The sequence below is a fragment of the Muscardinus avellanarius genome, assembly GCF_963383645.1.
Source record: "Muscardinus avellanarius genome assembly, chromosome: 3".
NCBI lineage: Eukaryota > Metazoa > Chordata > Mammalia > Rodentia > Gliridae > Muscardinus > Muscardinus avellanarius.
The window spans coordinates 69,151,679-69,163,768 of NC_137788.1; the positions used below are offsets into that span (position 1 = coordinate 69,151,679).

General features: G+C 37.7%; 1 protein-coding gene and 1 pseudogene across 2 annotated transcripts in view; one reads left to right on the forward strand and one right to left on the reverse strand.

The window, feature by feature from the left end:
- Window positions 1-10,350, forward strand: part of IFI44 (interferon induced protein 44) — a gene marked incomplete at both ends in the record, with an annotated part of 19,440 nt that extends 9,090 nt beyond the window's left edge. The window contains 3 exons of the mRNA XM_080691452.1: window positions 4,311-4,482; window positions 8,145-8,245; window positions 10,180-10,350. Of these exons, the coding sequence (XP_080547578.1) occupies window positions 4,311-4,482; window positions 8,145-8,245; window positions 10,180-10,350 (444 nt within the window). The remainder of the gene's footprint in view (window positions 1-4,310; window positions 4,483-8,144; window positions 8,246-10,179) is intronic.
- On the reverse strand, window positions 2,172-3,688 carry LOC308259658 (phosphatidylinositol transfer protein alpha isoform-like; annotated as a pseudogene). Its single transcript has 2 exons — window positions 3,387-3,688; window positions 2,172-2,672 (listed from the first exon to the last, which is right to left on the reverse strand). The product of its transcript is annotated as a phosphatidylinositol transfer protein alpha isoform-like (transcript).
- Window positions 10,351-12,090: the final 1,740 nt, after the last annotated feature.

A 12,090-nucleotide genomic window follows, 5' to 3' on the forward strand; every position in this document is an offset into this window, starting at 1 on the left:
CCAGACATATTTTATATTTTTATTTGGAAACGGTCTCACTAAGTTGCTGAGAACCTCACTAAGTAGCTGAGGCTGGCTTTGAACCTGTGTGATCCTCCTGTCAACCTCCCAAGTACTAGAATTACAAGTGTGCACCACTACACTCAGCCTTACATGTATGCTTTTTTTTTTTTTTGTGGTACTGGGGTTCCTGGAAGCCCTTCTACCTCTGGGCTACACTCCCAGACCTACTTTTATATTTTTATTTGGAAACAGGGTCTCTTTAGCCAGCGCGGCTGGCTTCGAACCTGCTCGAGCCTCCTGTCTCCGCCTCCCAAGCATGGGGATTACAAGCATGCGCCACCACGCCCGGCCCATGTATGCTTTTTAAAATAGGCTTCATTGCCTTTTGTTTGGTTGTTTGAGCTTGATTTTTTGTTGCTTTGACTTAAGTTTTTTTTTAATATTACATACCACAAGTTTATTTATATTTTTATATATCTACTGTTTTTTTGTTAAACAGTTTTAATTTTATTGACCTCCCAGTTTTTTTTAAAAAAGTTAAATTTAAGGTCATACCTCTAAAGTTTGATGTACTATATACAGTCATGCAGAATGAATACGAAGATACAAATTAGTCCATGCCCAAAAGGATTTACTACAGAATCATCTTCATAAATACATATAAAATTTTCATGAAGATAGGTAAGACTATCCAATTTTCCAACATACTTTCCAAAACAATTCAAGGCACAAAATGTACACCATTGTGAATATACTTTGTGCCTCTGATACAGCACAGCCCATCAAAGATTTGGCTTCCAGACTTATAAAACTAAATATACTGAGTGAGATTCTATTTCTTAAGTGAAAAAACCACAGACCTATAAACATCATGAAGGTATTTAACTCCAAAATATGGAGAATACAAATACAAGCACTTTATTTTTAAAAACAAATACAAAAGATTGTTGTAAATCCAAAAGTGTTTAAATGTTTCCATTTTGGGTAATTCATTTAGAACCTATACAAGTATCCGCTTTTTTCAAAACAGAATGCTCATGCTCAAGGACACTAGAGATGACAGAATATCACGTCACAACTCATTTGCTTTATCTCACATAATATTCTCAGTGGTTTCAGACTCTATTGGTAGCATGAATAACCTTATCATAATTTCATTTATAATTTCATTTATAATAAGCACAATCAAAACTAGAAATGATTTTAAAATTTTGGCAGATTTTTATATTATATCAGGCATGCATCATATATCCTTATATAGGTATATAAATTATTGTGATTTAAAATCAATCATAAGCAGTTCCCATCTAAGGTTATCACAACTGAATGCAGTTCACATTTTTAATTTAGGGATTTATTTTTAAATTTAATTTGGTTTTACATTCATATCTAATATTTGTATGATTCTAATGTCAAATTTACAAAATAAGAAATATTCAAAGAATCTGTCTTCCTTCTCGCTCCTTCAAAGAAATCCCTCCCCTCTGCCTATACATGGCCATAAAAATGTATGTTTTTTAATAAATAAGAAAATACTTAGAGATTGTGCTTTCAGAAGTGGTAGAACACTATGTTTTATGGAGATATATATATAGTCTTCTCCTGCTACAAATGGTCTTAATAGCTGTGCATATGGACTGATTGTTTTGCATTTTGCTAGTATCGCCATGGGATAGATCCCAGCCAAGCAATCGCTACTATAAGAGCAAAGACACTCATCCCATCCTGAATCATTTCTTTTCTTTATTTTTTTTAATTTTGGAGGGTACTGGGGATTGAACTCAGGGGCATTCTACCCCTGAGCTACACCCCCACACCTATTTTATTCTTTGATTTTTGAAAGACTAAAAAATGTCACTTGGAAATAAAGGTGGGGGCACACACAAATGGGTCAGAACACAGTGGAGAGAGGGGAAGAAGCTGTAAATACAGCAACCTACACATATCACAGAGGAGTAGGCTCCTGAACACAAGAGCTTGGTTATGTCGGAAGGTCTATTTGCTCACAATAATAGAGAGCATCTAGAATTAGCTACAGTAGGGAATTAAAAGGTACCTGAAAAATGGGCACAAAAAGGCTGCATCTGAAGATGGCCTGTCACTCAGGAGGGCGGAGCTGCTGGGTCTTTCTGTTGACTACTGGCTTGCCAAAGGTGCAAAGGGCAGAACTAGTCATCTGCCACCATTTCTTTCATTGGGTCTTTTTGTCTCATCTCATCCAACTATTTGTCTCTTCTTCCATCCTTCGAATGTCATTCATGGTCAGGTCAACCCACTTATTGAGCCAAAAGAACAGCTGTCTGTGGAAGTTTGTAAACAGACGGTTCTCTTGCTTGTGTGTGTAAAGTTAACCACTTTGTTCTGCAGGTGACACCCCTTGAACTTGACAGTAACCAGTTTGCATGCATGCATATATGGGCAGTCTTTCTGATTTATAAGTTCTTATTCCCAATTTGGGCCCAAGGATCCTCGGCCTGTTTTGATAGATTTAAATTTTGCTGGGTCTTCCTCTCCCTTGTAATTCTTGCTAAGTACTTGGCTTCGGTGTGCAATGTCTTTATCTATGGCTTCTACATGTTTCCATGTAGCAGGCTCCAGTTTATGCACATTCTCCTGGGTGCCGAGATCTGGTTGTGCCAAGTTTCAATTTCAATCAGAAAGTCGTCTTTCATGTTTGTACCAGTATTGGGAATGGCCTAGGAAGATTTGAGAAAGCTATGATTATTAATATATTTCAAAAACTGGGTGAGGGGCAAATCTGTGCAAGGACTTGGTTTCTGTCTAAAAGCAGGCAACTATTCCAATGTAAATTAACCTAGCTAAAGGTGATTAACAAGTCAGTAGGAGAGGAGAACTAGGCCTTTCTCTATCTAAAGACAGATCTTAGGAGAAGAGCACTAGGCCTTTATCTAAAGACAGATCTAAATGATAATCTAGGGAGGATGGAGCAGGGTTTGACCTTGCCCTTCAATGAAAGACACCTTGCCACACCTGGCTAGGGGAGGTACCTTACAGGGTAAGGGGGGTACCTTACAGGGACATTCACTATGTCAGAATTACGTAAACAAGATGGAGGTCATGGGTATAAAAGTCTGGTCCATGTGTGTCCCTTTGGTGTATTCATTTCGAGTCACTCCCCCCATGCCATTTTGGCATGGGGCTGTATTTCTATTTTCTGTATTTCTATCTTTCTAATAAACTTCTTTAAATCTTCGGCAACTGTCCAAGCCATGCATATTTATTCTTAGCTTAGGACAAGAACCCACGGTAATTTTCTGGTTTTTGTCGTTTTGGGTTATGTGTTGGGGGAAAGTGTGCTTGGGACCCTAGCAGGGGTCCCCGGGGAACAGTTTTCCCACAACCATACTCTCCAAATCCGTAACAATGTACTCATTTGTAATAACAGTTCTGCAGTAAGGGTAGGCGTTCCAGGCTTTTTCATGTATATTCAGGGTTCCCTCTGGGGCCAGCATTTGAACAACTGTGGCTACTTTGCTCCGCAAGTGGTGGATCTTGTGTGTGTCCTGGCCTTTCTCATCATCCTTCTGACAGGGCTCGTTCACCAGGACCTCCACACCATTGCCACCATCTGTCTGATTTTTTGCTGGACTCGGCCACAGAATACAGCTGCCCTATTTGATACAGACACAGGCAGGATGACTGAATACTCCTTGAGCAGCAGCATGTCGCTTCGCAGCTCCGCATCGGCCCACTTCTGGTCCCAGGTGCCTGTGCACCTTCCTGGTGATTCGCACTTCCTCCATCCCTGCTGCTTTTGCTGCGGTTCCTGCAGATCTGGCCTCTCCGCCTCCCATGCCCTTGTCCTTTATTTTTTGAAATAGGGTCTCACTAAGTCGCAAAGGGGCTCACTAAGTAGCTGAGGCTGGCCGTGCGAACCTGCTACCCTCCTGTCACAGCCTCCCAAGTACTGGGATTACAAACGTGCATCACTACACCTGGCTAAGCATTTTCTTTTCTTATTCTGCCTGGTGACACCAGCTTTCTTTCTGAATGTGCCACCTTTGCCCTCATTGCTTCTTTCATCTAGAACAGTTTTTGCCATATTCTTATTCTCTTTGTGAGACTAACTCCCCCTCTATCTAACCCTCAGATTACATGTCCCTTGCTCACAGAAACCTTATCCAACTCAGTAAAAGGACTGCTGTATACTTGCCCAATGACTGGCCTCTCTACCAGTAGTTAGTCTGGTAATATTAGAGGCTTGTCTGTTTTGTTTACCATTTTGTTCACTTGCACATGTTCATAAATATTTGTTGAATTAATACTTTCTTACGTATGCCTTACAGTTTGATGTCATGAAGCCGATCACATCAAGCCACCCTAACTATATCCATTCCCCATCGCTGAGGGACAGAATCCATTGTGTGGTGTTTGTGTTTGATGCCAACTCTGTTGAACAGCTTTCTCCTCAGATGGTGGCCAAGATCAAAAGCATTCGAAGGGAGGTGATAAAATGTGGTGAGTCTCATTCCACTTTTGCTACTGAGGTTAATTGTCCAGACTTTATTGTAGAACTTTCCTGGGGGGCAGGATGAAGAACTTTAATAATTGAAATTTTTAATATTGGCTGGCTCCCAGGCATATTTAAATTTTACTGGACTCTCCATATCCATATGATTTTGTGTAAGTGACAAACTTTTTTTTGCCTTAATTTCTTTTTTTTTTATATAACAATTTTTTTATTGAACATAAATAGTATACATTTACACTATATTTGGTGCCCTCCCCCCCCGCCCACATTTCCCCCCCCACACACACACCAATGGTTGTCCAGGTTAACCATGTCTTATTCATAATTTTACACATGTTCAAGTGTAGACCCTTATTAATCGAGACCGGCCTTCCTCCTCTCCTATCTTACCATCCAAACTTAGCTAGTATTTCCCCTTCAATATCTGGAGTCCCTCTGGTATTCTTTGTGTTTCCTAGTTTGGGCATATTAGAGGAAACATATGTATCTTCTTCTTCTGTGCTTGGCTGATCTCACTTAACATAATGTTCTCCAGGGCTTTCCATCTTCTTTCAAATGATATAATTTTGTTCTTCTTTATGGCTGAATAGAATTCCATTGTGTGTATTTCCCATAGTTTTGCTATCCATTCATCTGTTGATGGTGATCTGGGTTGGTTCCATATTTTGGCTATTACAAATTGTGCTGCTATGAACATAGGTATGCATATGTTGCTGTAGTTCTCTGAATTCAACTCCTTTGGAAAGATACCCAGGAGTGGTATAGCTGGATCATATGGTGGATCTATTCCCACCTTTCTTAGGAATCTCCACACAGATCTCCATAGTGGTTGAACTAGTTTGCATTCCCACCAACAGTGTAAAAGAGTTCCTCTTTCCCCACATCCTCGCCAGCATTTGTTGTTATTTGATTTCTTTGTGCTTGCTACTCTGACTGGGGTTAGATGGAATCTCAGTGTAGTTTTGATTTGCATCTCCCTGATGGCCAGTGATGAAGAACATCTTTTCATGTATCTATTAGCCCTTTGTGTCTCTTCTTTTGTGAAGTGTCTATTTAGTTCATTTGCCCATTTCTTGATTGGGTTGTTTGTTTTGCTAGTGTAGAGTCTTTTGAGCTCTTTGTATACTCTGGATATTAGCCCCCTATCAGAATGGTGGCTGGTAAAGATCCTTTCCCATTCTGTAGGCTTCCTCTTTAGGTTATTGATAGTTTCCTTTGATGAGAAGAAACTTTTTAGTTTGATGTTATCCCACTTGTTTATTCTTGCTTTAATTTCCTGAGCTTTGGAGGTTTTGTTGAGAAAGTTACTGCCTGTGCCAATATGTTGTAGTGTTGAACCTATGCTTTCCTCTACTAGCTTCACAGTCTCAGGTCTAATTTCTAAGTCTTTGATCCATCTTGAGTTGATTCCTGTGTTTGGTGAGATATAGGGGTTTAGATTCATCTTTTTACAAATGGTTAGCCAGTTCTCCCAGCACCACTTGTTGAAAAGGCTGTCTTTTCTCCAGCGTATGTGTTTGGCCCCTTTGTCAAAGATTAATTGACTAAAGATGTGTGGGTTTGTTTCTGTATCTTCTATTCTAATCCACTGGTCAGTATATCTGTTTTTGTGCCAGTACCATGCTGTTTTTACTACTATTGCTCTATAGTATAGTTTGAAGTCTGGGATTGTAATGCCTCCTGCGTGTTTCTTGTTATTGAGAATTGCTTTGGCTATTCTAGGTCTTTTCTTTCTCCATATGAAATTCATGATTGATTTTTCTAGGTCTCTGAAGGATGTCACTGGTATTTTAATGGGAATTGCATTGAACCTATAGATCAGTTTTGGCAGAATGGCCATTTTGATGATATTTATTCTGCCTATCCATGAGCACGGGAGATCTTTCCATCTTCCAAGGTCTTCTTCAATTTCTTTCTTTAATGTTTTATAGTTTTTGTTGTAGAGGTCTTTTACATCTTGGGTTAGGTTTATTCCTAGGTATTTTATTGGTTTTGAGGTTATAGTGAATGGAATTGTTGTTTTTATTTCTTTCATTGTGGATTCGTTGTTGGCATAAAGAAAAGCCACTGATTTCTTTAGGTTGATTTTGTAACCTGCGACTTTGCTGAATTTGTCAATCAGGTCCAGAAGTCTTTTGGTTGAGTTCTTTGGGTCTTCCAGATAAAGGATCATGTCATCTGCGAATAAGGATAATTTTAATTCCTCTCTTCCTATGTGAATTCCTTTGATTTCCTTCTCTTGTCTGATTGCTGCAGCAAGAGTCTCAAGGACTATATTGAAAAGGAGTGGTGATAGTGGGCATCCTTGTCTTGTTCCTGACTGTAGCGGAAATTCTTGCAGTTTTTCCCCATTCAATATAATGTTGGCTTTGGGTTTGCAGTATATTGCCTTAATGATGTTGAAGTACTTTCCTTCTATCCCAATTTTTTGCAGTGTTTTTAACATAAATGGGTGTTGGATTTTGTCGAATGCTTTTTCAGCATCTATTGCTATGATGATGTGGTTTTTGTTCTTGGTTCTATTTATGTGGTGAATAACATGTATTGATTTGCGTATGTTGAACCAGCCTTGTTTTTCTGGGATGAAACCGACTTGGTCATGATGTATTATTTTCTTGATATAGTTTTGAATGCGTATAGCTAGTATTTTGTTTAGAATTTTTGCGTCTATGTTCATTAAGGATATTGGTCAGACCAATGCCTTAATTTCTTAATAAAATTGGTATAATAGCATCTACCTTAGAGATTTTATATATATGTAAATATATATGGATAGTAGTATATGTGTATATACATGTATATGTGTGTGAGAGAGAAATAAAAGAGATAGAGATAGAGATAGAGATAGAAAGAAAGGGAGAGAGGAGGAGTGCAGTCCTAACCACCTGCTACACCTATACTTCGGCATGCATTTGTTGGCTAAGAGTCATAGTTTCCTCCCTGGGCTTTCAGGGGTTAGAAAGCAGAAAGAAATATTTTAGTTAAGAGAAGCAGGAAAGTAAGGTGTTTGGTAGGGAGAGGTAGTAGAAAGGTTTTGGAGAAGAGAAACAGGATCAGGGGAAATGATAAAAAGGACTCACTCTGGCTTTTTAGGTCTTATCTAAGTTCATTGTGAAAGAGCCAGTTTGTAGAAAATTTGGTTAAGTTAAATCAAGGAATTACTGACTTACCTGCTCCCTGAAGTTTTAATATCTTGCAAAGGTGGTGTGCAGGGAGGTGCTTGCTGGCATGGTGAAGCAGGAACAGTTTGTGAATCCCTGACACAGTCTGTTTCCTTCTTGAGCCTCCTTTGCTTGATCTTCTTTATCAAAGAGAACTTTGATCTTTTCTCTAGTCTTCAGCAAAACATTTGTGTGGATAGGATATGAGATAAATTAGTAATATTGTAGCATAAGTTTAGTTACCTCTTCTAAAAAGTAGTTTCATTTGAAGCTTCATTCTTTACCATGGAAGGCAACGAAGGGGACTTCTGTGTCATAGAAATGCCAGAGACTATGAATATAGGGCAAGGGAATTTGCTTTTGAAGGGTGGATGTGGAAGAAGTTCCCAAATCCAAAATTGCCCCATATCGCATAACTGAGAGTTGATTAACTTAAAATACTGATGCTGTGTGTAATGATAAAACCAACAAATATTTGTTTGACACAGGTGTGGCACATGTGGCTTTGCTCACTAATTTGGAGAACATGGATCTGATTAGAAAAGGTGACTTCCTAGACATATATGAATGTGTACCTGTGTTGCTCAAGGTAAGGCATGACAATTTTTGTAAATGCATTCTCTGGGATATGTCACTAAAATCACATGATATTTCTATGTATAAAAATAGTATAAAATGTATAAAAATAGAAATATACTGAACTTAAGAAGAGTTAAAATAATTTTTTGCATATCTAAGACTCATTTCCCAAGTTTGAAAAATTAAATCTATATATCTTTATGCTAAAATTGACAGATGATTTCATTTATTACAATTTAGTGTAATTCTGTTCAATTCAACAAATATTTTTCAATGATCTTTAAGATCAAGTCAGTGTGGTAGTCTTTAATCAGATTCATAGACAATGAAAATAATTCACCTGCACTCAAAAGCTTATAATTTAATAGAGTGAGAAGATGGGAGACTAAGGCAAGAAAAAGTAGAGAAATATTGATGAATATTATATTATTAAGTAGAATCAATAATGACTAAAAATAAAGTGCCTTGAAAATTTGGAGGAGGCAAATGTCTTGGGGGAAGATTTCACTGATGAAGTGACACTGGGAAATAGCTTTCAAGGAGGAATAGTTCAGTAAGTGAAGAGAAAAAAGGGAAAGAAGTTCTGGCTGCCAGGAGTAGCGTATAATATACATGTAATATATATGATACTTTTATTGGTGCTTATAATCTCATAATGAAGTTCAAATTGATAGGGATGTACATGCACACAACACTTAGCTTGCCTCAGGTTCCACCTCACTCCCTCCCCTTCCCTGCATTTTATACTGAGATTAATAATTTTGTGTATGTACATAGTATCAGTAGAAGCATTTCCTTCATTAATTACCCCCTCTACTACCACCCTTCCTCAGTGCCTCCCATTGCTTCACTGGGGTTTCTCCTCTTTAATCTGGAGTCCCTGTTGTATCCCAATTTTCCCCTGGCTTCCATATATGGAGAAACACAGGAGCCTTCACTTTCTGTGACTGATTAATCACACTTAACATAATGTTCTCTAGAGCTATACATTTTTCTGCAAATGACATAATTTTGTTCTTCTTTATTGCTAAGTAAAATTCCACTGTGTATGTATCCCATAGTTTTGTAATCCATTTATCTGTTGATGTACACAAAGGCAGTGTGCCTGACAGACATAATGGTGCTCAGGGCTGACTCTTTGTAGTAGGATATAAAATGAGAGAGAAACGTTTGCATACGATGATGCTACTTTATTTGTGCATCTTGGGGAATCAGGAATTTTACGAAAAGAGTAGCAATATGATCAATGTTAAGGTTCACAAAAATGAATCTGTTTGCCTTCATGGGCAGATTGGAGTAAAAAAGGACATGAGGGTGGGGTTGTTACTTAAGAGAATGTGAGGATAGATAACATTTATTGAGCCTAAGTCGGTGATAGTTTTTATTTTCATTCAGTCTTAAAAATAACCCTAGGAGATTGGGTACTGTCATTATTGCATTTTGTAGATGAGAAAACAAAAACATTAAGAATTAAGTATTTTCTGGTGTTGATTGGCAGTGATGAGCTATGACAGAGCTCATGTTGTGAACCAGAAGGTCTGGTTTCAGAGATAAACTAATCCCAGCAAGAATTACACACTAGTCTAGTAAAATCTACTTATCCTAGGCATAACTTGAAAAAGAAAACAGGAAAATCGTGGACTCTGGTATAAGTATTTTAAGAAGGCTTCAATTTCATAGAAATGTTTATAGAACTATTAGTTGCTTTTTGTTTCTAATTCATGAGTCCATTCCATGTATTCAAAATGAAAATTGCCAGTGATATTAGAACTTAATGTGTGAAGTTCTTTGAAAAAATGCTTTATGAGGTCAGATCTCCATCTTGTTTCTAAGCAGGAAAATTATTGCCAAGCTCCTATTTTTGTTATTATTTTCATAATTTATATTTACAAAAAATTTCTTTCAGTATTTTGAGATTCCTAAACTTTAATTTCTATATTGCAGATAGTGGCAGTCCACAAGCAACTTGGGTTTCCTAAATCCGACATCTTAGTGGTTAGCAATTATGTTTCAGAATGGGAGCTGGATCCTTTCAAGGATGTTCTGATCCTCTCTGCACTGAGACAGATGCTGTGGGCTGCAGATGACTCCTTAGAAGATTTGCCTTTTGAATAAAAAGGTAGGTGCCTCTGGTGGTGTAGGAACTTGAAGGTATCAGCTAGTTGTCTACTTCCTGCCTGGATCCATTGTATAACTGGCAGTTCTCTGTGTCTTTGTAGCTCATGGCCTCTTCATTTCTCATGCCCTGTAATTAACTGACTGGATGTATTTTTTCCCTTACATTCTCTCACTCCCTCCCATTATCCTTCTGAACACATCCTGAAGAAGCCACACTAGCTCTCTTCCTCCTTGTCTTGTTCAAAGATAAAATTTTTTGGATGATCCAACTCTTTATTCCCCACTGTCTGAAAACCACATGCTGTATCCTTAACCCCTTCTCTCAGAATGTACGTATCTCCTTGGTGCCTAAACCTGGGATTGGATCAGCACTGTTTATTGTCAGATGTGATTTTTGGTTATTTGTCCCTTCCTTAGCATCTTGTCCTTCTGCCTTTTTTGGCTTAACTTTTTGAACTCAATCCCTCATTTTATTGCCTGTTCATGGAGTGCTAGGTAGAGAATGTGCCTTTTATGTCAATTGCTTCAAATGTGGCATTATGCTACATTGGTGCAATCACAGATTAGATAGGTTTCCACTTATTATGTCCAAATCATATTTTAGCTCTTGGGAAATCAAAGTAGAATATCACATTCTCTTCAATTCTCTCTTGATCTTTTATTACTGGGAAGGCTTCATATGAGGCCTCCCTGGAATTTTGCTGATCTGACCCTGCCAGCCTAGTTTCTCCATCTTTTCTCTTTTTCAGAATGCACATGTTCCTAGAGTTGAAAAGAGTTTAGAACTTCAAGTTACCCAGTGTTTCTCTTCACTCTATTTCCTTTCAGTCATTTAATCCACTAAGAATATTTTGTTTCTCTTTTCTTAGAAACCAGACCAAGCAAATTATCGAGTGTGCAAAAGAAGACTATGACTATGAACATATGAATCCTCCATACATATTAATAACTTTCACCTCATCATTGAAAAGTGAAACTAATAGAAAACGCAGGAAATCAAGAAGTAGCTGAGACTTAAAGAGTGATCTTATTTACATCTAAATGAAGATACACATAAAGTAACATTATCTGGAATAACTAGAAACAACAAGATTTAGTCATTAAATATAAAAAGCAATAGTAGTTTCTCTTGGATTCATATTTTGTATCTATAAAAGTAAAGCTTCTTCTCATAAAACCTAGGTCTCACTTGAGTGTGTGTGAATTTTGGAAGAAGTTTATTTGAATAAGACTTGTCAGCATCTTCTGATGTTCACCTACTTCATCTTAGTTTGGCCTTCTTTATTTATTTGCAGGGCTGGGGATTGAAGCCAGGTCTTGAATTACTTGATTTCTAAAGTATTTTATTTTAGACTTCTTGGGTCTCCCCTGAATATTGCATTTTTAAACTAAAAACTCATTTTTTTTTTTGCTTAGTATCTGAACCTGTTTTTCAGGATGTGATAATTCAAATTAATGAGTGCTCCATAAGACTTAAAACTGTCACCTACTATATCTTGATGCCTCTACCAGTTGTGACTGTTTTACAAGTGACAAAACTCAACCTAAACTACACAAATCAGACAAAGGACTATAATATTGGATTGATTGATCAAACTGTACGAAAGGCTGGGATTGAACTTGCTGGCAGGAATGACAGCAACATGCAAATCAAAGGAGTATTATGGGGTGTGTGAGAGAAAGACAGAGCCAGGTATAAGAAGATAGCTTCTGCATCTCTAGATTTAGTCTCTCTCC